Source organism: Osmerus eperlanus, chromosome 21 (genome assembly GCF_963692335.1).
Source record: "Osmerus eperlanus chromosome 21, fOsmEpe2.1, whole genome shotgun sequence".
Taxonomy (NCBI): Eukaryota; Metazoa; Chordata; class Actinopteri; order Osmeriformes; family Osmeridae; genus Osmerus; species Osmerus eperlanus.
The window spans coordinates 5810792-5838562 of NC_085038.1; the positions used below are offsets into that span (position 1 = coordinate 5810792).

Here is a 27771-nt window from a genome sequence, read left to right on the forward strand (position 1 = left end):
TACTGACTGTGACTGTGAGAATCACTACGGCAGGGGAAGCTGGGATCTGGATTTGACAGGGTTAAATGGAGATTTGATGGTGTTTACATATGCTGGCAAAGATGTGATGGGTTTATTTTATGGCATATTCTAATTAGTGTTGTGGGTGGAGAGGTCAGAAAAGACCCAGATCTTATGAAGGACCAACAGCTTATCTCAAGAAGCCGTTTTGATCACATGCAAACAGTCTGTAGTCAATCATTTATAATCACATCTTGTGCCATACTGGTTCCCACCTCAATGCATATGGCAAGCTTATGGTGGTTGCTAGCTCCATCCTTTCTCAGTCCCTGGTTGGATAAATAATGTTCCTCTCACAGTACCGATTGTGTGTGTTATGTGTGTGCAGGCTCCTTACCTACTGAGTACAAACGTTCCGAGCCAGTTGCTCAGTCTCTGCAAAGAGTAGCTGAGAGAGTTCATTAGAGACATGGAGTGATGCCAGTCTCTCATTATCTCCCACCACTTTACCGGCTACCTGTAATTGAATTTACCTCTCATCAGCCAAGCCCAGCAGATGTTGTTTATGAGCATCGGATTCCCCGTTTTCATCCACTTACCCGAGCGGTCCTGCAGAGACACAGTGTGGCTCCCGGCCATGTCTGCAAAGCCTTATGGAAGTTTGAGATGAGTTTGTGGGGTTTAGGTCTGGCAGCAAAAAGTTGGTTGAGGTGGAGAGAGGCGAAATATCGGAGGTTGACATTCTTTTTTAATCACATGGTGATGGCTCACAGAAACTTGGTGGTGTTGGCACCTGATTGGTTGACCCCATTTCAGCACCTCTCACACAGTCACACCAATGTTCGGCTGGAGAATCCTTTCATGTGGTCATTAAAACAGTCCTCACAGGGCTGAATCCTGGGGCTCTAACGCTCGAATATTTATGGCTAGGATCCTTGTAGTTGACCTTATAGAACTAACTTGTATCTTCCCTGTTAACTTTGAAGCCAATGTAGTGAAGTGCAACAAGAGACTGATCTAAAGTTGAGAACAGAGATTTACCTTCAAGACAAGCAACAGACAGCAAAATGTCAGTATTGGACAGGAGGATACACTATAACAAGACGTAGATTTTGTGATGGGTATAACTCAGTGATAGTGCATTAGACTGCACGTCAAGTGGTGCAAATACATATAAATTCATATTTACAGTAACACAACAAATACTTACATAGCTTATCTTGCTATTAATGGATTCTGTTCCATCAAATAATGTCACTCATGAGAAATGATTGTGGCCCCTCACATTGCATCGCCTGTCTCATGTTGATTGGAATCTTTTCCCAAATTATTGTCCTTTCTGGGGGCAATTTATTCCATACTCTCCAAATCGAATTCACTCTGAGGATCATGCAAAGCCTCCATTATGCATCCTCTGGTGTCACATAAAAAATAATTGACGGGGATGAGGAAAGAAGTAAAAATAAATCAGAACCAAAGAAACAAGGTCCCACCTACGCAGGGATAATTGACACATCTAAGCTCCTTTCGTGGGTGGACAGTTTTTTCCTATTGAGAGTAGTCATGATGCCAACAAAAAAAGGTATCTATAAAATCCTCTTCGAGAACAGGAGATCCTGCACATTATTATCGCTGGTAGAACATTTAGTGCACAATCCTCACCACACTAACTGTGATGCTGGGAAGACTCCAGACATAAGCAAGCGATGATGTCACTGTGCTACAAAGGGATTACTGGCCTGCTCATCATCTCCATACAAAACACTGATTAGATAGACTGTCAGTAAACACAAAGGAATCACAGAGTTCACTTTGGTTGTGCAAGAAGGAGTCGGGGGCCGAGATGAACCCAGGGTTCAGTCACAGCTCAGAGGCATCGTACTTCTGTGGTTCGGTCCTCTGGAGGGAAAAACTACATTTACATTACATTTAGCAGACACTCTTATCCAGAGCTAGTCCTTCACTGCTTCACCTGAGCTGACCAGTCCCTCTTCTAATGGGAAGGGAACGGCTAGCTCTGACATTCCTGCTTAGCAACGACTTAGTGTTGTGAGCTCTGAAAGGCACCATTGTACTGATGCCATTGGCCTTCCTTCCTTCCTCTAGTGCGGATGTCTAATCCACCTGTTTCTAAACATGATACCTGTAGGGGCCTGTTTCCTTTGGTTCAAACTGACATTCTACTGTAAGCTTGTAATGTTTCCAGTTCCGTGTGTGAGTGTGTGTGTGTGTGTGTGTGTGTGTGTGTGTGTGTGTGTGAGTGTCTGTCTGTCTGTCTGTCTGTTTGTCTGTCTGTTTGTAATCGCAGATGTGCAACAGAGAGGATTTTCAGCCTCCACTCCAACTCTGTTAGGGATCGGATCCGTACCGGTAATTCAAATGATAATGAGGCATGTTTAAAACCCCGGCATACAGATGAGACTCTGACGCAAAAGATTCTCCGCCATTTCCCCCCCAGCAGCCCTGGGACTGTTCAAAGGAGATAAACAGGAACCAGGAAATGCACCAGGATTACCCCTTGTTTGACCTCTGATTCAGTCTCCTCTTTTCCAGATTGGAAAATGAAATTTCAAACTGCAAATGGTAATATTCCGAGTGATCACTAATGCTATGTGACAAGGAATTCAAGAGTTTTGACTGGCATTTTGAGGTTCAGGTAGGTGGGAAGTGTTTCACAAGATGATCTTGACAGATCACCGAGACTGTATGTTAAGATGCACGTCCACTTTTCCCTCTACCCACCCCCACTTCCTTCAGAGAAGTCAAACACAGTTGGCAACGCAATGCTGGTGTCAGTGCCACCCCAGCACGGCTCTCTGATCTCAGACAAAGGCGTCTCTTTCAACTGTGGAGGAGAGACGAGGGGAGGGAAGAATGCCTCTGACACGTCGCTACGGCGACTGACTCTCTCTTTCTCCCTCTTGCTTCCTGAGAGTCGCATTCTGATTAAAGATACTTTAAGTGTAGCTCTGACAGTTACGTCGTTTTTGACTGAAACAGTGACAAAGTGAACTCTCATGGCGTGCTGATTAAGCAACCAGCCTAAGTAGATGAGCGCATAATAGTGACACGTGCTCTGGAAGACAACTCACACCTCTTTAATCACCAATTAGGGGTTCTCTGGCATCATTGTTTTCTGTGGGATTTTCTGTCAACTTCTACCATCTGAATGGTAGAACTTTCCTATTAGACAAGAACATATTTTGAAATTAAAGTTTAGTTACACTTAATTTAATCACATTGTAAACATATAAATGCATTGCAGTATCTATTGTATTTAGACAAGCTTTTTAGATAAACAATGGGCTTTCAGCTCAATGTTTACTGTGGGTCTACAGAGCTGAAAGTCAATATGTCCCATCTAGCACTTTCCATAATACAGTTACTATCCCAGTGAGTAAGAAGTCACTTCAGATGCTAAGCAAAGCAGCTTTGAGAGCTGAAAGCAGAGAGCTTTCCAATACAAGAATGGGAATGAGAAAGTCTCAGGTGGACAAGTAACAAAGACTAACTTTCTTTTGTCAGAGGAAACAGAATTGTTGAGCTGAATTATTCTTCAGGCTGAACCTAGCGAAAAGAATATTATTCTCACAAGAAGAAGGATGAAAAACATGAAAACATAAAAGAACTACCTGATAGTTCAAACATACAAATATACAAACGCACACACAATTTCAGCTACATTCACACACACATTAATGTTGATGCCTTCCCACAGATGGCAGACAGCGGACTCATCACCTTCAGATGGCACCGGAGGCCTTTTCATGCAAGTTTATGTAAAGGAACTGGGGCTTTAATGTTAGACTTTGAGACCCAGAGTGAAAAATCAAACGGAAAAACATGACATGGTAAAACCGACAGCACCGTCCATATTCTGCTTCTTCTTAAACCTCGCACAAATGCGTGGAGGCTTTACGACATGTCCCTGTACATTTGTGGATATCAATGCACTTGCAAGATCTGCAGAAACAAACAAGGAGACATCTCTTACAGAGCTTAGCCGATATCACTGGAGATGAAAGACGACGGATTAAACTCTCCAGAATCACAGAGGTTTAGATATCCTCAATTCATACATGACCACCCACGTAATCCATGAGCTAAAAACGCAAGACAGCACCGAAAATGAACAAATAGCCTAAATAATTATAAAAGTGTCAGACAAATGTGTCCAGTATGTGGATAAGTCCAGAAAAGACATGTGGGAGGCAACAGCACTGCTGACAATGTAAGTAAAACTAGGGCAGTATTCTTTTTAACTACCTTCATTCTTACCAGCTAGCTACACTGGCAGGATCAAATTAATCTTTCAGAAATTCATGATTCATGACTTTCCTTGTGGAAACGATAGAGATGCAAGTTTTAGCACATTGTAAACTGCAGAATTATCCTTTGGGTGGGGATAAGAATGTAAGGAAGAGCATCCAGGGTAAGAGCTTTCCCAACTCTTTAATGGGATACTCATAGTAGAATAATAGCACTCTCCAGAAAGAAGACTCCAAGGCTTTTTAGCCATGAAAGGCAGTGTGTTTCTTCAGCTGCCCTCACAGATATGTTCACTCTTGCGGCCTCGGCTGCTGCAAGAGGAGTCTTAACAAGCCGACAAGTGTCAGGAGATGGCAGTTAAAAGCCTCCGTGAGATAGGTTGGAAAGCACTGGAAGGCTCTGAGCCAGTACTGCTGACAGGTGAGAGGACATGAGAGGAGGCCAGGGAGGGGGGAGCGTCAGGGCAGGTTTGAGGCGAGGGGGGTGGCTGTCAGAAATGTGTCAGTGGTTATGAGCACAAGTGGGAAAGGGAACAAGGTGACAGTGGTGCGTGAGACTAGGCTCCTGAATATTTTAGACCAAAAGAGAAAAGCGGGTTACCAAGAGAGCGGCTGTTTGAATTGAAGCAAGGGCTTGTGTCCCTTAGAAGATACATCTAACAGGGCCAATCGACAATCATATAATGAGGGCATCACAGCATGATTAACAGAAAGAGTGAAATGATAAGAGGTGCTTGGGAGTCTCAGTCCTGGTGTACTGTAGTCCAATAACTGACAACCTATCAATATCCCTTACCTTTCAGTGATCAATAGGCCTGACCCATCTCAAAAAAATACCCAAAGGTTTTCATATACTGTTTAAGAGTTGTATATTTAATCTAAAGTAATACAGATGAACAAATCAAATTAATTAAAACCAAACCATGCTTCAGAAACATTTGAATAAAAAATTAAAACTTTCTGACACATTTATAAGTAATTCTTCTGCACATTGTAGTAATACATAGGAAGTATTTACCTATCCATAGCCTGTTGTGGAAGCTAAAATAGTGTTTTACCATATAAGGTAATACTACAAGGGCTTCTATATTGTAATAAAACAAACGAGTCCAGGTATAAAAAGTAGGTAAATATGTCAAAATGGACAGTAAAACGTTTAACAACCAACATAACATGCCAAGCGAATAGCAATGTAGAAATGTATATTCTTGAATTGAAATCCAATTCATATTATGGGATTCTGTGAGAATAGCTACTATGTGCTGTCCACAAGTGCTCTATAGTAACAAACTGCAGTCAAGAAGAGCATGGATTTAGCAGGGATAACTGTACAGGTGCCAGCCCGTTGTTCTTTTTGTCTGTGAAAAATAGTGTCCAAAACGGAGGGAAGTGCCGATATGGTGTTCATCAAACCCATTTTTACAGATGTAAGGGCCGTCAAAATATCAACCAACTGTGAGTAAAAAAGCCAAAAATCTTGTTTCTAGACATATACATCTTGTGGAATTTTTGCCTCAAGAATGTGGAAATGTTCAGTCACAGTGTAGGCTATGAAGAAAAATATCATTGTCGCTTTTTCTTTTGTTTCAGAGATTTCCTTCTCTTTACAATCATGTCATATAACTTGTCCATCCCGTCGTGAAGACCTTCTCCTATGATGGCACATGCAGGCTGAACATGATAGGGGGTGGAGGTGCTCAGTTCGTGCAGTGCCAGTTGCTTCTCAATCTCACTAACAGACAGAGACTTGGGAAGGTCCTGCTTGTTGGCTATTACTAGTAGAGGCGTCCCTTGGTTCTCTGCGAATTTTGTTATTTTATGCAGTTCCGTTTTTGCTTCTTCAAGTCTGTCCACATCAACCGAGTCCACAACATAAATTATACCATCGGTGCAACGACTGTACGGTTTCCACAAAGGCCTCAGCTTCTCCTGTCCACCGACGTCCCAAAAATGACAACTTATTCCCTTAGCAGTTCCATTGCTTAGTTTAATCTTTTCCGTGTTGAACCCAATCGTAGGGACAGTGTTCACGAATTCGTTGAATTTCAGACGGTATAGAACAGTCGTTTTACCAGCGGAATCTAAACCGAGCATGACAATATGTAGAGACTGAAATGCAGCCAAGTTTGAATAACTATTCCCCATTGTAAGATTAATTAAATAAATAAAACTCAACCATTAGTAGTTTACCAATAAAAACAAGAATGGTATGGAACAGCCTAGGAATAAGACATCGGTATTCCTGGATGTTCCTGTGTGTAACGCGGTGGAACAATCCAAATCAGCGCCAATGCTCTGAAAAGAACGCACAGACGTAGAAGAATAAACCTCAGAATACATTATATAGCTCCAGCAAATTTGACATCCCGATTGCTGCAGCTGCAAAACTCCAAAATCAGACCGAATATACACACGTACAAAATAGTGGATTCAGCATTTTCCGTTTTCAGAATTCTTGGCATATGCTAATCTTGTCATGTCAGTTTTCATGGCAACGAGGAAAAGGTTTTCTGTCAGCAAGGACATAGTACAGAGAGACCTCTACACTTGTGGCACTTGCATAGTGCAGTACATAGTATGGAAAGTATCCTATACGCGCCTTATCCAGGGATGCGCACAAGCCAAGGCGACATGTACCAGTTGCTGACCCCGCCCATTAGGGTAATACATAGCCTAAGAAACATGACTTCGTTGTTCTCGTTGTCATTATACGTTACTTTTACTCTAATCATTAATGTCAGACAATCTTATTGAGGCATAACAACACCTCAATATCCCACAAAAGCTTTAGGATCCACAAATACTGTAGACTACAAATCCACAAACGGGTGGGATTGCAGCGTTTATACATTTTGATTCTGCTTGTTACTGGTATCTTAATATTAGTTTTTCAATTCTAGGTGGAGCTGAATGCGTAACGTTTAAAATAAAGGTCTGCATTCACATAGGCTCTGCCGACATCTACTGTTAGGCATTTATAGTGCATCCAAATTTTAGCTAGAGCCGAAAGCTCTTGCTGTTTCCAGACTCTCCGCTAGATGTCAGAACAACACCTCCATACAACAATAAGAATCCCTGGCTCTTAGCAAATAACAAAAATATATCGCTTTTTTGTTATTGTGCACAGCAGGAAATGCTTGAGCGATTCAGTACAAAGCACACATGCTGTCAAACACAAACACAAAAAGTCCTACAATCAGTGTGGGATCATAAGTGTTGTGTAGACTGGCTGAGCTCATCCCATTAGTCAATAAATCCCCCAAAACTAATCATCTGATAAAATATGATAACTTTTGTGTTATTCTTAATGCAGATGAGAGTTCTCTTGAAACAGACAGAGGAGTCCTAACACCGCAGTGAACCTGACTCAGCGGAACCCTGACCCTCTCTTATTACCCCAGCCCTGTGTAGCCCATTGATTGTGGGTGTAATGGGGATAAGATCAATAAACCAGGAGAAAAAGCACCTAACAGGCTCTCCTCAGATCAGCGCCATGTAAATAAACTTGTTATTCGGCCCATCCCTGTTCGCTCAAATGACACAAAGGCCCAGCGCTCAGTTGCCGAATGGGCCTCTGTGGAGAATAAGGCCAGCCGGCTGCCATCTGAGACCCATGCCGGCTTATGCATTATACAGCAAGCTAGTACTGCAGGGGAGGCATTGATTCCTGTCTGTTACATTATTTCATTTGGTCGCTGTCTTGTTTTTCTTAATTCCGTGAAACACTGGACGATGGTTGGGCACTCTGCATGGGGATGATGTGGGTTTGGAGGGTGTGGGTGGAGCAGTATATGTGGTCATCGCACTGGCACACAGCTCAGTGTTTAAAAGCCCAAACCTGTTGGCTGTGTTCTGATATCTTTAAAGGGAGGGAGTTCTAAAATCTCTCTCTGCAGGTGATTTCATACCCCTCACAGCCTTCTGTTTCTTCTCTAATGGCCGTTTCTATCATGCTCTGGTGGGCAGGGCCTGCAGCAGGCTGGTCACATGGACAACAGACACTTCTTTCAGGGGGGGAAACATGAGAAGAGTACAGAGACCACACATGCAGGGGACTGTGCAAGAAAACCATAAGCCGTCCACTGTATGTGTGACAGCCACACATCAAGACAATTGAACTTTGTCCTTTCTTTGATCGACAAAATCGTTTGGCGGTTGACTCAAATTGGTTTCATTTGAAAAACAGATGAAGGCATTCTTTTCTCTTACAACCCAGAAACACGGGCCTTAAAATGATATGTGGAGAAATTGATCGAGTGGAACTGCCGTGTTGTTGTGGAAAGCAGACCACTCAACACCTGAGACCCATCGTGTTGCTAGGCACTGGCCACTTCAGTATCCCTGAATTGTCTCTGTGATGAAAGGGGATATGCTGAAGTATCTAAGCAGACACAAGGATGCACCTGAGAAAGCGTGGAAACACTCACTTGGGAGCTTTGTTTATCACAACAGGGAAACGCTTGAACTCAAAACCCAAATGTTCAGCATCCGTCTAATGTAATCAGCAGTGGTTCTAATGTGTCGTGGGGGTGGGGGTGGGGGGGGTTAGTAAGTAGCCTTTTTCATTTAAGAGGGCGTGAGAGGAGTGCCAGAGACCTTTCATTGATTAGCGGAGTAAGGGGATAGAATAATCAGTCCTCTTCCAGCTCCCTCCCTTTCTTGCTTTTCCCTTGACAGCTGAACCAGTGAGACTCCTCTGATAAAAGAACCTGTCCTCAGTGCTGCTGCTGCACTGACCAGCGCCCCGGTAAAAAGCCCTACGGTGACTCGCTTCTTTCTCCCATTTGACAGTGTGATGTATGGGCCTCCTGGGATTTAAGTGAAAAAGTGAGTTGGACTTGTGAGATAAAGAACACATTTTGGCTTTTAGCACGGGATGCTGTGAGTGTACGCTAAGGTTTTTACAATGCTACACAGTTTTACCCAGTCTCTGTAATATCCAATCTCATCCAAATTGTCTGCTGACAGCTATCAATGCTGGTGAAATTTAAATAAAGACATTCTATCTGATTAGATTCAGTCAGGAGCTATACGCGTATTTTCCCATGCCTGGAGAGAACTGCCATTCAAGCACTTTTCCATCTGTCAGACAGAGAAAAGGCTGTCTCTCCACATAACCTTGCTAAGTGTTTATATGGAAAGGTTACCATGGAGACAGCAAATCATCAAAGGAGAGTATTCGACCAATATTTTCTCCCTCCTGTAAATTACAGCTGTTATGAGGGATAACACACATTCTCTGACACACACACACTCACAAATTTTAGATTCAAGGCCAGTTGTGATGCCTATGATACAGGGTATTAAATTGAGTGACACACCACTCAGTAAATCACCAAAGCATCATTTCTGTTCCCTCTATCAATCAGCACCAACAACCTCATTATTAGAGAGTTCTTTCCATTTCAGACCCGACATTAAGAATTAACCATGGGGTTAGGGATGAGGAGAAACTTAACAAGTGGCTTTAGAAACGCATTGCTTTTTCCCAAGCATTCTATTCTTAAGATGTCCTAGACCTGTCAGTCGCAGGCTACTTTGCATCTACACACTGTGGGATTTCACCCGCTCGTACACACTGGGGCTTGGACCGATCCGAGCGTCTCATGGGTATTGGTTGTTTCCTGTGTGACTCAGAAGCGGAGGGGTCATACTTAGACAATGGCGTGACCCTCTCCCAGCGCACGGCCTGGTATTGGGTATTGAGCCGTTACCAGGAGACGGGGAAGAATGCTGAGCCGTGACTCATCTCAAAGCAGGAAGGGAGACCAAGGTGCCCCTCAACACGGGGAGCCGACCTTCCACTGGCAAGGGAGAATAATTATCACAGCTTTAATTAACCGCATTAAAGCGTGTGTGTGGGTGTGTGTTTGTGTGTGTGCCTGGGTCTATTGGTGTCTGTTCTTAGCGTGTGACCGTCAATTATAGAAAATGGACTGTGATCTATGCATTGATGAATGTACATTGTAGAGCAGGGACATTCATTCTATTTCCAATGTGTTGCAGATCCTCAAGCTTACATTGATTTGAGTTTCTACCACCAGTTCCTTCCAATTGATCCTAACATTTATAATATGATGTTTGTGCATCACTACCCTATCATTAGCAGCACCTCTTATTAGAAAGTAAAAAAAATACTTAAATACTTCTTTTCAATCTATGTTCTTAAAGAATGAAAGAACTTTTAATTTTCACACAGGCTATGTGCTCTGACAAGCCCATGACCTCAGAAGAGTAGAGATGTGATGTTTGTCTGTCCAAATGTGGATGCCATGATGTGCATCAAGGTACAAATACTAGAAGTAAAAACAGACCATGAATCCCCTTTTGTCTGATTGAGGCACTTTGAAATTGACAGCCAGTTTATTGAGTGAATTTACAGTGTTCTCCTGTTCTAGTCAACAGATTGCAGACAACCACTACTTTGTAGAATATGTCACAGACCAGCGTGATCAGTCAATATAACATGACTTTAAATTGATATTTTAAACTACACGTATTACTATTAACGTTTCTTTTGCTTTCACAAAACATACAAAACCACACTTGTTGCACTGGAAACCTTCACATTACATGGATATACAAACATTTGAAACTATCAACGCAGAGTTGATTGTTCTGTGACTAAAAGGAAGAAACGGCGAAAAATCAAGGGTGAAAGGCTTCTTTCGTGTCTGAAGTTCTATGGAACAGAAACTAGTATAACATAAAGATGGCTGAGAGTATTGGGAAATCAGTCTGGCTGGGTACTTATTTTTTAGATGTAGACTTGGGACTGTATTTATTACATCTCACATTTGAATGTTTCAAAATTAGGAAAGCAGAGCTAGTTTCAATGAGACCATGCTTCCCTAAAAGGAAAAGTCCTCTTGCTGAATAGAGCTAATTAACACTTAACAAATTACAACTCCCTCAAGAAATTAAAGATTTTGATGACTGCCTGCTAAAGCAAATATGCAAAGGAAGAAGTTGTGAAGTAGTGCTGCACAGGACGGCACTGAAAACATTGCTACCTAGAGAGCAGCCAACTGGTTTTATGACTATCCACTTCAAATCTCAATAAGTGGGAAGAAAACTATACAGTAGTAGTACTGTTTTCTGTAATTACTTTTGTGACTTTGTACTGCATGCACATATGTGAAACAAACACTAAATGTAGTAGAAAGAACTATCGCCTAAATGTTTTTGGCAAGCAAAAAAAAAAACGTTGTTCCCTACAGTAACAGTAAGCAGAGGACTGCCCCAGGTGGAAAAAGGGGCATGTGTACTGTGAATAGGTCATTGCTGTGATCATTTAAAAAAAGTATTTCAGAAAAGTTTCTATTTGAAAAACACATTTTCACAAAATACCATGAAAAACAGCTGCTATGCCACTTAATGTAGAAAATATACTGTTTGTAGCAAGAGACTGATTAAAAAGAACCCCTTCTCAAATGGAAGAAAAACCATGTCAACATTTTGGCTTTACTGACTCACCAGTCCAAGAGAGAGAGATAGAGAGAGAGAGAGAGAGAGAGAGAGAGAGAGAGAGAGAGAGAGAGAGAGAGAGAGAGAGAGAGAGAGAGAGAGAGAGAGAGAGAGAGAGAGAGAGAGAGAGAGAGAGAAGAGAGAGAGAGACAGAAAGAGTGAGAATTGTAGGAATGATGTTCCTAGCAAACCTAATGGGCTTTTAATGTGCTCCGAGTCCGGGTCAGTAGGATCAATAAGCTCACGTGCGAAGGAAAAGAGGTTCAAAGTCTGATAGTGAGTCTGGATCTACATGGTTGTGTGGTCCTGAGGCGTAACTAGAGGGCCTAAGGCGAGGGGGGAGGAGAGAAAGAGAGAACAGACAGAGAGAGTCGGGCACCGAGGACGACGAGAAGTCTGGCTCTTTCAGATGGCAAAGTCCCCCTGGCAGGCAGGACTGAAGGCGGAGCTGCGGAGGACATCCAGGCAGTTGACCAGGATGAGGGTGCCTGTCAGGTGCTTCCAACGCTTGGTGATGGGGTTCTTCATCTTGTCCAGGCCCAGGTGCAGCTCCTGGATCACATCCCGGTAGCTGTCCCCGATCCGGGCGGCCCAGGTCAACAGGAAGTCATAGGCTGGCTTCCACATTGACTGGCAAGGCCACAAACAGACAGGAACATGCACATACATTAGAAACCAGTGAAACACTAGTTCAACAATAGGACACAGCCTGATACAAAAATAAATAAAAACAAAACAAATCACAACAGGGTGACTGATGACTGCGGTCGAGCCAGGAAGGTAAGGGGGTCAGAGGCTCACCTCACTGTCCAACTGTCCGTTCTTGTCCCTGTGCGGCGCCTCGTATGCCTCCATCTGCTGCTTGGACACCCTGGCCAGCTTCTCAGCCAGTTCCCTCCAGCGCGTGGCCACCTCCACCGCTGTGGTCAGCAGGATTAGGTCCATGGTCAGCCTGGCCACCAAGCCCTGGCAGTCCATCTTTAACAAGGCCTAACAGGAGCAAAGAGACACACATGCCACCTTGAATCCAATGTTATGGATGGTACCCTTTCCTCAAGAGCCAGCTAACCGAAATCTCTTCCCGTGTTTTAGAGAGGAGAATTAGACTAATGGAACTGACATTTGAAGAATGGTGTAATTGAAATAAATACAGAATGCCCACATGCTGTAAACGCACGCAGACACACTTCCAGACTAGTGGACAAGTAGGTGTGCATACTGAAACATGTCATCAAAGCTTAGGAGGATCCTTCACCATCTCCAGGAGAGATCAGGGAAAGAGAGACAGCCGCTGCCTGGTCTCACCTAACACACAGGCAGGCATGTGCGGAATGAGAATAAACCTTGGAAGCCCAAGAAAATAAGCGGTAATCTCCTGCCTGGGCAAAAAAACACAACAGGAGAACAGAGACGTGAGGTTCAGTCTTTCCCTTCATCAGAATCACAGGAGGTGGCGAGCCAATTGACTGTGCTCAGCACAGAACACTATCCAATACCGAAGATAAAGAGACAGTAGAGAAGGACAATTCACACAGGTCAACTGTTTCTGATCTCAGGAATGCTGACCAGTCTATAAAAGAATGGATTCTTCTTAATAAGGCACGGCTGCCAAATCCTTCCTATCTTTATGTAGATTCGGTCGGTGGTAATCATGTCCCTTTGTTGGCAAACCATATGGGACACATACCAGCAGGCTGTCTGTCAGTCAGACTGGGGAGCAGACCAGCCTCAAAGCATTCCAAAGTTGTTCGAGTGGCCAGAGCCACCTGCTGGGAATGTGACTGTATTTTAATGAGCTCCGAGTGCTGAATCAGGTCTCACTTTTCCCTCATAATTATCTAAGATAGAGCTGCCCACTCCACTGCCCATCTGCCCCCGGCTGGCTCCCACCCATCTGCTGACAATGACAACCGACTCAACTTAGAGGGCCCCCACCGCCGGCCCCTCCCCTTCACCCCCCCCCCCCACTCCCCTCGGTCAAGCCAGTCAGGCTTAGGCTCAGGCACAATATGCAGTATGATTTGCTTTCCCATGCTGGGTCATTGCCATATAAGTCTCCTCAGCTACATACAGAATGTGCTGCATCCACTTTTCACTGCTCACTGTCCCACGCTACCATTACCATCTAGGACTACAATACATATAGAAATGTTTTTTTTAAAAGGTAGCCAAAGCGAAAATATAACTTTTTCAACAATCTTTTTACATACTTGAGTGAGTGAGTGATCCAATTTCATTTTCAAGCAGTGGTCAATACAACGGCTTCAATACAACATTCAGGTCAGCCATGACTATCTCCACCCCATGAAAGAGCCAAGCTATTTACAGAACACTTCTCCACACCAGATCTTTGGATTGTCAAGCTTCAATCACCCTGAGGAGTGAGTGGTATGAATACTGATGTAGACTGGAAGGCTGTGAGGGACACCTCACCGAAGAAGACATAGTTTCTCCCGACTCTCCTCCATCTCTCTGACATTCTCCTTACACTGTCTGGGGACTGGGGGGTGGGTTGACAGCCCTGACTACTGACTGACAGATTAAATGGACACTGGGCCTCTGGGCTCCTGAAATGGTTTTCTGTCTGACAGTACAAATGAGCCTGCACCTTGCCTCGCATTTCGAATCACTTGTCCTGAAAACGGGCGGGGAAGGGAGAGAAGAAGGGGAAAACCGACAGACAGAGAGGTGGTGAGGAGAGAACACCCTTAACAAGGAATCAGCCTACTCATTAAAGTCACTGAGGTTTTTATAAGAGAGACAAAAACTCACTGCCTCAGCAGTTCGCGGTGTGTAGCAGTCTGTCGTCGGAGAGGGGTAAAGACCTGGGATTTGACCTAGGGATTATTGTGAGCAAGTACGGTAAAAGGCTGGAGCCTGAGACAATGTTTGTTCTCTGAATACGTTAGCCTATATGTTATGAAGCTTTCAGATATGCTGAATGTCCTTCATTTTGCTCTGGTTTTAACCAATTTTTCAAAGTGTTCCTGTACTCCTAGCTAAGAAACCATATGGGCTACTTCCATAAACAGAATATATTTATGTTCATTGGTGTTTCCATTTTTCTCTTCTTAGCCTCTGGCTCATTCCCTTTGACAAGTACTGCGGGAGCTAGCAGGGTAACATGATCTATCAACTAGAAATGTATTGTGGTGTGCTGTGCATTTCCACCCCCAAGCCACCCCCTCTCCAAAACCCACCTTGGTCGGAAAAATATCTCCTCACATTTCACATGAGAACCTGTCAGACACCGACAGACCCGTTACCTTGTGCCTCCATGGCTAACAGCTGAGCTACAGAGATGACTATTGGCCACCTCTCTGTCTATTATCTTGTGAATTAAATCTTTGTTAGGAAATCTAGACGACTTAGCCTAAAATGCTACACTCGGAATGTCTCATTCTGTAACAATGATATAATATCTGCTATTTTAGGGAAAGAATTAACTAATCCACACATGACTAAATCATAGTTCATCTGTCAAACAATGCACACTGAACAGTAAGCCTCTTAGGTCTAGAATTAAATATTTCATAAAGATTACTCAGTCTAAAGGTGAAATTGCCTTGTGTGTGTGTTTAAGTTCGAGTCTCAAGCTTATTGCACTTACTATAAAAAATGTGGATGGACAAAAGAGAAAATATACTATATTGAAGCTTCAGTAAAAACAGCATTAAAGATCTAATGACTGTAATGAACCACAACCTAAGTCCAACCCCATATCAGGGACTGAAGCATTCTCTAACACATTCCCATCACTCAATACTATAAACTGCTAAAACAAGGTGAGTAATCGGGACCAATATGGATCCATTTAATCTCAGCCACTATAAATACAGTATCCAGTGTATCTCAGTTATGAGAGAATTTGCAAGCTTTCCCTTTTCACCGGGAGTCTAACACAGGTAGCCAGAGTGAAAAGATAACATGGACGTTTGTCAAGTGGGCACAAACCGCAAAATCTTGTGTACACCATAAACAATTAGTCTCAATGCTATACATAATCTTGTTGCCATGCATATATTGTATGTACATTATTCATCTTAATTTACAATAACAAAAGACCCAAAAGTTTCTTTTCAGTTGTGCAAAGCAGAACTTAGCAGAGGCTTCTAAAGTTGCAGTGTTCAGTCACTGTTGTGAAGCCACTCTAGTATGGCTGAAACAGCACTTACAGACAGCCTCTTTTCTTTCCCTAGTCGCTGCCATAAATCAGGGTGGGGCTGCACTGCAAAAGTCATCAATTTCAAATCTTGATAGTCCTAATGGCCATACAAGTATATCCATACAAGAAATAAAGGTCAGAACCACCATTGCTTTAACTGCTATGTATCGCTGGTTCTAAGAAACATTTTCAAATATCTTCTAAAAACAAATGTAGACTCCTGTACATTATTAATATATACTTTTAAACAGAAGTATTGTTTAGTCTGTAACAACACCTAATTCAGGGATATGTCCATGGACTTCTAAAATATAACAGAATAAGAGGTACACTGTACATTATCAAAACAACAACAGCCTCACAGCAGAAACTGTATTCTACTATAATTCTGATTCATACACTGTCAAGGGACTCTCCTTCAAATACAACCCCCCTGAGGCATAAGGCAATATGTTTACTACACATACATACACATCAGCAGACCAACACATTCTAATCCCATCACACTGCTTCATTGCCTTCGACAGAATGAGAACGCATTATAGTAACATCTGAACGTGTCATACTCCAATGCCAATGATATATACTGTAGGAATGAAGCACTCACAAAACTATGAGCACAAACACCCCCGCCCCACACACACGCACACACACACACACACACACTCTTACCGCCATGAGTTCTCTCTGGAAGGACTTTCTCTCCTTGTTCTCCATGCTGTTGCACTCCTCTTTGAGCTTCTCCAGAACTGACGCCACCCTTTCGGGCTCATTGTCCAATTCAGTCCGACAAAAATAAGCCAAGGGAAGGTTACTGTATCCAAGAGCATCTGCAAAGGCTCTCCAGTTCCCCACGTTCTCCATTAGTATCGTCCTCACAGAGGCGTAAATGTAAGTGAGGAACTTACATGGTTTCAAGATCTGCTCCAGCAGCATGGTTGTCGTGAGATCCGGCCCACAGAAATAGATAGGCTTGACTTTCCCTAAAACCAGAACATTCTTTGCATGAACAAGGCCTGTCTTCCCCTGATAATATCCTATATACCACTCTTTGGTCCACAGTTGTCCTCGGAGCTTAATTTTCTCCTCACTCAGCAAAGCGATTATGTCTCCCTTCTTGTATTCCAACAGATACTGACTCTTAGTTTGCCTGATCACTGTTTTCAGCAACTTCCCAAATTTAAGACTGGTGATACGTCGTTCCTGAAACTGGGGGTATTTTGTAGTGATGGCCAGAGGAGAGAGAACGATCTTACCCACCTCTTTCTTTTTCAGGAACCTTCTCTGGCCAGTTATCCGTGCTCCATTCTTTGGAGGAGGTTGTGGCGTTTGCACACAGAACTGGGCCAGGATGCAGTCCAAAACATCCTTGACTTGGACTCGCAGGGTGAAGTCTGAGATGTCATCGGGGTTGTGCGTGGTGATCGTGTACAGGAGTCGGCTGACCTTCCCTAGCTTGACCTGGAAGCCTCGGACAATCCTGGATGACTCATTTGCCTTTACCTCGTAATTTGACATGTTGGAGTATAATCCTATCCGGAGGTCCTGCGGATAGCCTAGGACAAACCGATGCTTCCCCCATAACTGGAGGGCCACTGGAGGGGTAGAATTGGCCTGCCGACCCACCTCATTTACCAATAGAGATTTAGGTGCACAGTCATGACCAAATATGGCCACCACAGTCTTAAAAGAGGGATGGATGTATTTGGGCCCATAGACGCCCAGTGTGATTTTCTTTTGAACGTGGTCCCATACTGTTGTATTGACGCTAAGTAGATGGGCCTGCACTACAACTGCCACATACATACATGGTTCTAGGTTATCAAGCTGTACCTGCACTGTGTCCTTGTATATGTAAGCATGAGGGATGGGAGCGTAGGGGCCTTCCTTACAGTCGCTCCTGACACAGAGGATTTCGGCTATCTGGCTGCTATCGCTCTTCACCACCACCGACACATTCATCTCCAGGGTGATGAAGGACTTGATCTCCATGTTACTCAGCTTGATCTCCACCAAGGGGCTCACGGTGGAGCACCGGTCGTTGTTGAGCTCCAGTGGAGGATCCAGCAGGGCCTTCATAGAGATCTGCTGGGTGTCTTCAGCAGCCACATGGCCTTCAGGAACATGGATACTGATGTGGGTGTCTGGAAGCTGAACAGTCCCACCGCTGCTGTCTAGCCTGCACACAATGTTGGTCTCTACGGGTTGTGTCTGACCCCAACCAGGACTTTGACCCAGGGAATCAAGGTCATGACAAGATCTGGCCAACTTGCGATGGTTTAACCACGCAGTCCTGAAATCCTCCCTGCTCTTAAACTGCTCCGGAGATGGAGCTTTGAGCCCAGTAAACAGCCCAGAGGAAGGCACAGGAGGATTGGATTGTGCCTGTAGGGTGGATAGCTCTGATAAACTGTAGGACCGTTTGCTCCTGAAGAACGGGTTGTCCCTGTGAAGTGTCTGGAGGAACTCGGGGTTTGGGCTGGTGGGGGTCATGTCAAAGATGTTGCAGCTGCTGTAACCATTAGTCATAATGGAACTGGAGGGGGAGAGGGGGGTAGAGGGGGACACCGGTGTGTCAAAAAGAAGCAGGTCTGTTGAGTTCCTCATCCCCCTCTCATTACAGTTCTGGTCTAGTGTGCTATGTCGAGAACCATTGACGAAGGGGTTGGTGGAAGTATGGATGGAGAAGGGGTTGCTATTACAAGGCAGAATAGGTTTCAGGGTAAACCCCGACCACTCACCCTGAAAGTCCAACTCCTTTGCGCCTTCGTCATTGCACTCCCCAAGATTGTCTATCATGCCGCTGTCACTAAGTGAAGAGTTCCTGCAGCTGATTGGCTGAACGTAGGCCGACGGAATGTAGCCCATCTCTGTGTTGTTGTGGGCGTACCACCATTCACCCCCTGACGTGTCCAGTACATACAGACGATCGCCTTTGGAAAACTTCAAAGTGGTAAAGCTCGATGGGCAGTAATCCTTTATGGCAACTACCTCCCGGGCTGTTTCAAAGGAGGCTGAGGTGTCAAGCCTCAAGGCACTGGGAGAAGGCACTGGAAAGTCAGAGAAAAGTCAAAACAACAATCAGAAATGTCTTTCTTTAACAAATGATTGAATCTTACAAAGCAATAAGAAAATATTTTGAGGTTTGGATGAAGAAACCATGACTTCATGGAACGCTGACCTTTAACATCTGTGAGACTGGCCTCTGAGATGGTCTCACCAAGGTCAATTAACGTGCCCTCTGACTTGCAACGAGGGAGAACATGGTTGGTGCTGGTCACTCTAATACGATGGGCAGCCATACCGGTGCTTTTCCGCAGTCATACTAATCTTCCATTCCTCCAGATGTGAAATGTATTGGTGACGTTCAGTGTCATCTAGGCATGAAACCAAAAGAAAAATTATTGCAAGTGACTGATGTATTCCAGTCATTGTTGCAGTCTTCCAAATCTCCCTAGATTGTCATGTTTGATTTGGAGAACACAGCTTGTTACAACAATGTAAGATTTTATGCTGGAAACAGTATGGCTTGAGGCAGGAAATCTACACATCTGACAAATCCCAGTCATGTAAGGCGTGCTTCAACTCAGGTCACCCTGACCTGTGAGAGCAGAGAAGTCTAAAATAGTAACATCAACAGAATGATTATCACAAATACTAAACATAATTACATTGCAGTACTTTAAGTACTTTTCAGTAAGCTCTTTGCTTTTTTATTTTACATTTATTTTACAGAGGTTAATCAAAATCCTATTCTTGCATTACATTATGCTATAACAGCCTACCAAGAGGCAAAAAGCCTCCATTAGGAATGTGGATTTGTATTATAATAAACTGGAGGACAGAACCAAACAAAGGAACGATGACAGCAGCAAATAAACAATCATGAATATTAAGGGAATATCTTCAGTCAGGACGGAAGACAAATAAGTGCACTTGAAAGCTATATGTCTTGGTGAGAGACAGGGACGTATCCAGACAGGACCCTGACAATCCACTCAGTCCTATGGAGATTTGTGACTCTTTTACAACAAGGTTCTCTCTTCTAAGCCAGTGGGGCTCAGGGGACAATCTCATGTGGATGGATGGGATGATCAATAAAACCAAAGTGACATAAAGACCGGCTTGTCTTTTGATATAATGTCAAGGCTGCGATCTGAACAGCAGAAGCTACATGAGGTATTACAAAAAAACAGCCTTGAGGTACATGCCTAGAGAACCTGTATGGGGAACTGCAAGCCAATGTTCCCTGTCACGATTTCTGCCAATTGGAAAGTTTAATTTAAATTCAAATTGCCATTCTGCTCATTTAAATCCTGCTCACAAAGTGGAAGGTTTTCTTTGCTTTCAACTCCTACACACAGGATAGTGAATCGAGACCTTTAATTAGCATGGCAGAAGTTTGCTCTAATCCTGGGTCAAATGTTACAACTGTAATAACCTGTTACAACAGACTCTTCAGGGAAGATGGATTCGCACTAAAGCTTCATAACAAACACAGTTAAGTAGAAGAAGAGCAAGGCAAATGTGTGTGTCTGTGTGTGTGTGTGTGTTAGATATACGGCAGCCATCTCTACGTCATTAGCCCTCTGTCAAATGATGGCCACATTATTTACCTCTTATTTGCCTCTTCTTCCTCTTCTCCTATTCAACACACCCTTGGTAGAAGGGATAGTTGAAATCTGAAGACGGCCTTTCAGAAACACATAACACAGATTACTAAATAAATTTCATCCAATGACATGGCACTATAATTAAGTTACGTTCCCCTTCCACTAATGACTCGATATGGTCCAGTCTGACACTTTGCTCTAAACAGCTTAATTTAGAGAGCTCAGTCACTGTAGTGTAAGAAGGGAGTGGTGCTCTCTCTGGAGAAAATTATATAAATGAATTCTTCTACACCTCAGCAAATGTATTTCCTTGTATGAGAGTACTCGTTCTTTTCCCAGGGATTAGAAAGGCTCAGGTTGTGCTGAGTCCCCCATTAATTATGAAATGGAACGAAGCAACTTTTCATGGAAATTGAAAGCTGATGACGTGGTCATTTTTAGGCTTAGCTCTTCCTAGTGTTTTGCCAAAACCACAGAATGGAGAAACCTCCATAGTTGTTCTGCAGGTACTTTAATGGTTATAATTGGAGTTGCATTGTTTCTTCAACTGTATTTTCTTCTGTGACCTCTTGTACATGGATCCTGAATGGATGTTGCTTGCTCATTGCTGCAGTGTGTATGCGATGTGTGTGTGTGTGTGTGTGTGTGAGAGAGAGAGAGAAATACAGAGGGAGGAAGAGAGAATGAGAGAGAGTTCTCAGTAGGTGAGCAATCACACACTCTCTGTGCCTCATATCCTTCTATCATTGACTGGGTCTACATAGGGCAAATCCCATCAATATCACAGTGAAGGCTGGCAGCACTAGGGATCAAAAGGGGCTGCCCTGTGACTTAACCGCCATAAAGGAGACTGGCACATGATAACTAAACGGCTTCTATATTGGTTATGGAGAGGTTGTTAATAGGAAGGTTTGACACTCCTTGCAGAGCACAGAAGCACACAGCTCTCACACAAATACTCCACAGCAGAATGCATCTGTACAGCAGAGATGAACAGGAAATGCTTCCTTGATGAGGAACAGACTCGTCCCCTACCATACTTCTCATATTCCTCCAACTGAGGAAAATCCTTGCCGGCAGGAAATGAAATGAATTCTTTGTTGCACAGCAATAAAGCTAAGACCGATGACCGTCCATTCGAAAATTGAGATAGAATGACATTCCATTTCTAACCAGGTAACCTTTTGTTAGAATTGTTTGGTGGTACTGTCATTCAGTGGTTTGAATGAAGCTGAGCTTTGGGAGAATTGAGTGGAGCCTAATGTGTGGGCCATGTGGGTGACTTGTTCTCCAGTACCTTATGAGCCAATGTGAATAAGGTCAGCTGATAAGCCTAAAATCCCTTCACTACAGAGTGCCTTGTGTCCCCAGGCAGGTTCCACTAAGTCCCCACAGCCCTTATCACCTATCTAAACTGCCTTCAGGGAGTAGATGCAGGCAATAAACAAACACTCACACACTGATGAGTTTACTGCACACTGGAGTATTTCCCACTTCCACCATGCAGGCCTGAATCATGTCAATTCTGTCCATTTAGTGTGTCTGAAGTTAGGTACTTGTGGTGAACATATATTTTAAAACCATATTCACGTTAAATAGTACCCATACGACATGCATTAATTAGTCATAAATACCGTATTGCCAAAAATGATACTGTTGAAGTGAAGCAAGGTTCCCATTCCAAGAATAAAATTGGGAGATTGACAAAAAGAGTCGATTGACTGGATTCATACAATATTTAGTGCGCCAGCAGCAATATACCATCACTGCATCGGTTAAAGCTACACTAAGATGCACATGGTGACAATAGCAACGGCGTGTGTGACAAGAAAATTACTATTTGCAGATATTGTACAATAGGACGTAAAAGAGCATTTAAAGTGAAAAGTAGAAATCCTACGAAGATATCTTAAGCCTATTTATTTGTAGCTTAACTCCAAACTAATTTAGTTTTTGTGGTTTCATTATTTCGGAATCACAACTTACCTGATGAGGTTTCAGGGAACTGCATCAAATTGTATCCATTATCTGCTACCCACTTTAACTTCGTAGGCAGCTGCTCCTTCACTTCTCGCTCTCTCACTATCTCTCTTCTGAGTGTTCGCAACTGCTAGTATTGTTGGAGACTCCACTCCATAGCTTGGAACATGGTGATGTCATCACAGGTAGGAGGAGACTCGGGGCAGAGGAAACTAAGGAGCCTATTAGCCCTCTATAATTAACGAATAAACAATGTGTTAAATTACTCTCGTATTCGACACTTATTTCCATTATTCAAAAGACGGTCTCTTTTTTTTAAACAGCGTGTATTTCTCCTGTTAAATATTCACTAGAGTTGCCATCGTGCTTGACAGGCACATTTTATGTGCCTTTTGTTTTACCAATCAGAGCGGACATTTACTTAAAAGGAAGAGGTGACTTGGTATAAGGCAGTTGCTACCTAACTTCAGCACAGTGGAATGTGGAATGTAAAGTGTACCGACACGGGGAGCGCATTCATTACCTTATCGGGCACTTTGTTCGAAAGAGAAGCTCAAGTGTTTGTGCATTAGTCTGTTTAAACCTTTGCACTTGATTTGTCTTCCTCTGTTGTCTTCTGTTAACAGATGTCCACTCGCATGTATTTTATGACACCATGAAAGAAGGACATCAGCCTAGGCGCGTCCACATTGTAACCATAGGGACTGATGAGACAGGCTTGAAGACTGAGAGAGAGACGTGTACAAGGATGCAATTGCTTGAAATGTAAGATGAAAGCATCCTGGGGGGAAAAAACGACTGTTAGCTCCCTGTCTACAAAAAAAAGATACAACTTCTGAGAAAGAAGTTAATGATGATCTAAGATAATCTGAACACTGGCTTTGTGAGTAATTATTGACCGTCCTTCAGAGCATGGAAATATGAGTTGATTTATTTTGACTTCTCTCACGGTGCTATTTCATGTTAAGATGATTAGCCCTGAGAGGAATATTTCGTAAATATGTTCTACATATGTACATTGTTATTCACCATATAAGTCAAGATAATGGTATGGTTCAGCTCTGGGAGCTTTTACCCGTTGTTTCATATGGATATGACACCTTGCCCATTTGTCATCACCATGGCAAACATACTCAATCATGGTTCTTTGGGAGAAAAGACTGAAATAAGGCCCCCTCAAGTGCTGTAGACAGCCTTTCCTCTCACGTTTGGCATAAACAGCCATCCCCTGTCACAAAGAGGAACATTGTGCAGAGGTAAATTTGTTTTAGCACAACAACAATAGCTACCAAGCTCCTCCATAGTGTGGATCATTAGGAGGGGGGTTTGTTTTGATGGGACTCTTCATTCAGCATCATGGAAACAGTATATTTCAAAGCGTCTTTCCCCTCACTGCCTTTCAGGACGATACCTTAAATTCTTGGTGTGAATATTGAGCATGAGAAATAATTGATAGTTTACCATCCAACTGGTTTAAAATAGATGGCTCATACACTCACCATTATTCAGGATCTTCACAACCAGAGCACTTTCACTACATATACAGAACAGCTCATCTATTTTTATGCAACACTGTCAAATAAAGTTAGGTGTATCATGAATAAATAATTTCCATAAACATGTTGCACTGCCTCCGGTGTGAAGCTTAATGAGATTAAATGGACAGATGGGTAAGAAAAGAGGCACACTATCATGGGAAAATATGATGCTGTACTATGAGATAATCTCCTTCACAGTGAGCCTCTCTTTGTGTCAGTATTGCACAGTGCAGTCACAGTGTAAAGCAAATCCTGGAATTAATTACATTCCCTCAAGTATCTAAGAGCACTGTCTCACATTTATCACATATGGGCCTATTATATTTCTTATGTTTATATCTCATATTAGATCCCCTCATTACTTGCAAGTTGTATAAAGCCTCAAATATTTTAAATGGGAATGTATTCAATATTGAAATTCCACTATGAAGTCTTTCAAGAGATACTTCAGCAAAGTGGGTTGATAGTGCCTGGTGACAGATGCCTCCCTTGCAACGAGTTTTAATTGGAAATGCTATGGTGCCCCACCTCCTCTCAGCAGCTGTTACCTGTCTGGAACAAGCAACACAGAGACAATGGCCCAAAACATCAGAGACTTCAAAGAGGTGAAGAAAACCTAGGTGGATAATATTTTTTTGTTTTACTGTTCTCGTGATAGATACATACCCCACTGAAACATAGTCAGGAGGACCCAGGCGTAGACAAAATGTGGACAGGTTGATGATCTCCTTCTGCCTTGAAGACAAGGCTGCTTTCTGGGTTGATCACTTACTGTATACAGTACAAGCCAAACAGATCCATAGGTCTTAATCCATCTCACCATGCTGTCTTCGAAAGCAAGCTGAGAGAAGCTATAAGACATTGGAGGGGCTACTTTACCCAGAACTCAGATGTAGGATTGATTCGGTTGTACTTGCTCAGACATCAGAGGATTTAGTACCCCGTGTCCATGACAACTCATGCTGGTCAGTTTAATCATTCGTGGATTAAAAAGGTCAAATAAACAAAGAATGATGGGGGTACTAAGCTCCAAATCACACCCCAGACCTGCAAAACTACCTCTCAGACAGAAGGGTTGGAGTTAAACCATCGCAGGAACAAACAGCCATTCAAAGGGTACAGTCTGAGAAATCAGTATGCAGAGAAATGTAGTACATTTTCAGTTGACCCTAAAGAACAATCCTTATGTTGTGCTGTCTTGTAGCATTTCTAAAGCGCAAGTAGACAAATGTACATCTTCACTCTTTGTTGGTAAGAAAACAGCAACACTGCATGCGAAAATTACGAATGTCCATGCTGCTGCTGTTCCAAGGCAGATACTCTCAGCCAGTAGTGAGTAATGTGTTATCTTAGTCAGAGGTCAGCTGGACAGATACTCCTTTGTGTCTGTGCAAAGCTCAGGTTTCACCAGGACAGAGAAACACAGAGAGAGAGAGAGAGAGAGAGAGAGAGAGAGAGAGAGAGAGAGAGAGAGAGAGGAAGAGAAAGTGGGATGGATATACCTACAATATCAAGGAGATCAAAACAAACCACACAACAACAGGATGGATTAGAACTAAGTAAACAACTAGAGAGCCCTATCCATCTCCCTGTCTCTCTCCCTGCCCTTGTGTGTGTAAGTTGTGTGTGTGTTTACCATCTGAGTGTGTGTAAGTGCGGGGGGAGGGGGCAGTACATGTGCGGTACTTGTCCAAATGTATTTTTGTCAGTGGTCTTTTGTTGCTGTGAGGACATTTCCAGTACATCCCTGTACACTTCCATGTAATCATCGTGACAGTCATAAAAGCAGTTCCGTGTCATTCCCCTGCTTGTGCCAGAGGTTAATTCTAATTTGTCTGGGGCTCGGCTCAGTCTGGCTGCCATCAAGAATTATCACCTCTAATTGATGAAGTTGGCAAGATACAAATGATTGCTTTTGGACGTGGGACAAACAGGCTCAATTTAGTCCACGGAAGTCATCAAGACGCGGAAGTATCAAGGATTCACCCCCCCATGGACTCACAGTGAACTCTGGTTGCCTCTCACTCTTTCTCTGCACTTAGACATTGAAATAGCATTGGGGGAAAGGAGCTTTACCACAGCAGATCATTCTCAATCTAATAGGATGAGAGGATCTATGTAAACTAAGTGAAAATTAATTGAGTCTATAAAATAGTTAAATGGTAATTTCACTGGTCCAGATGTCCATTTAGCCGTATACGTATACTTAGCTTGGGACTCTGAAAACAAGATTTGTTTGCTAATTGATTAATGGCCCAATTAAGTCCCTTAATAAAATGCATTGTAATATGACAAGTCAAGTTAGCTTTACCTATTCATTACAATGAAGATTGATACCTGGTATGACCAAGGGGGAAATGGAGATGGAAATGTGTTAGCCTTACTCCACCTCAATTCCTCTGACTGTGGGCATCATTGCATACAGTATTCCACTTTATCTCAAGTTTTGCATGCAAAGAAGTCCTACTCCTTTTTCTAATTGACGTGAAGTGTAGACCAAGTCAGATTATTTGCACATAATTTGCAAAAGTGATGTAAAAGGTATTGTATTTAAGCATGGGTGTCTAATGTTAACATGGCATTGATATATTTTAATGTGCCAATACTCACAAATGCTGATTCAGCCAGTGTGTTTGAATATTCAGCTCAGCTCAGCTCTGGTGAAACGCTTTGTTGATTGGAAATACGCTCACAATAATGCTGTGGCAGCATGACAAATTTCACCGAGAAACAGTATAGTTGATGTGTGAGGTAACCGTTAAAGTTTTTTAAGAAAAGTAGCTGTATTCAAATTTCTTTCACAACCTTTCAAAGAAGATTATACTCAAAATAATCAAGTCTTAACCATGACTCAACAGAATTCCTCATCAAAATGTGTACAAGAGTGTCAAAATAATTTGAAGTTGAAGAAAATCTTTTGAATACATTTATATGTGTTAGGTCTTCCAATCTTACAACAGTTATTTCTCTGAGACAACAGAGCAATCGTTTGCTACTTAAATGATTGTTCACTGACAGTATGTACACACACTTGACATTCTAAGCCTCCTTGTGTCTTTATGGAGTGAGCATCAGTACAGTACAGATAATCTCCTTCATGGAGGATATAGGTCTGTAGGCCAGGGATGTCTGTCGGTCACCTGAGAATGTGTACACTCTGTGGGGGATGGAGAGCTCTGATCTGACAATCGTAAGCTGATCGTGGGTGGGGATTGTATCCCCTGGCCTATCCTGAGTGAGAGTTACCCTGAAAGAGGATTACCGGGGCGATGAGAGATGAGACGGCCACTTTGAAGCACACCACAAGACCACTTAGTAGCATGCATGTTTTACATGTTGGAGTAGCGGAAGCCTGAAATTCATGTTTATTGGAGATATTTAATCAGATTGTGACCGATTGTATGGTGTCAGACAATTTAAGACTGTGTAGTCACTGACTAGTGTAGATTGTTTGTTTAATGAATATTGATGTGGTTGTTTGTGTAGAATTCGGCAAGGGCCACTCCACATAGAGTAACCGTGATTGTATAGAGTAGGCCTATTGGATTAGGTCAGAGACAGATATAGGATCTCCTGATCCTTACTGTAACTATTAGACATGAGGAGGATGTCAAATAATCCAGGGTTGCCTTCACCCGCCTTGTTGATTGCTATCGTGTCACGTTTGACATGGCACGAACAACACATAGCCTGCCTGGAAGCAGCTTAGAATAGAGTTGACCCCTGTGCAGTTAAAAGTA

The 27771-nt window shown here is 42.9% G+C and overlaps 2 protein-coding genes across 4 annotated transcripts; both read right to left on the bottom strand.

The window, feature by feature from the left end:
* Positions 1-5148: 5148 nt before the first annotated feature.
* arl4ca (ADP-ribosylation factor-like 4Ca) lies at positions 5149-7296 on the bottom strand. The gene has a single exon (XM_062447451.1). The coding sequence runs from the start codon at positions 6411-6413 to the stop codon at positions 5832-5834; it is 582 nt and encodes a 193-aa protein (XP_062303435.1). The 5' UTR covers positions 6414-7296; the 3' UTR covers positions 5149-5831.
* Positions 7297-11877: 4581 nt separating this feature from the next.
* Positions 11878-22604, bottom strand: sh3bp4a (SH3-domain binding protein 4a). 3 transcript variants are annotated; one of them, XM_062447301.1, is made up of 6 exons: positions 22500-22604; positions 20517-20582; positions 19082-19277; positions 16573-18950; positions 12537-12725; positions 11878-12365 (listed from the first exon to the last, which is right to left on the bottom strand). In XM_062447301.1, the coding sequence occupies exons 3-6, from the start codon at positions 19200-19202 to the stop codon at positions 12141-12143; spliced, it is 2913 nt and encodes a 970-aa protein (XP_062303285.1). In that variant the 5' UTR covers positions 19203-19277; positions 20517-20582; positions 22500-22604; the 3' UTR covers positions 11878-12140. The 3 variants fall into 3 exon arrangements, with proteins under 3 accessions (XP_062303285.1, XP_062303283.1, XP_062303284.1); XM_062447299.1 differs by having other exon boundaries at positions 20517-20593; positions 22500-22602; XM_062447300.1 differs by lacking the exon at positions 20517-20582 and having other exon boundaries at positions 22500-22600.
* Between the last annotated feature and the right edge of the window lie 5167 nt (positions 22605-27771).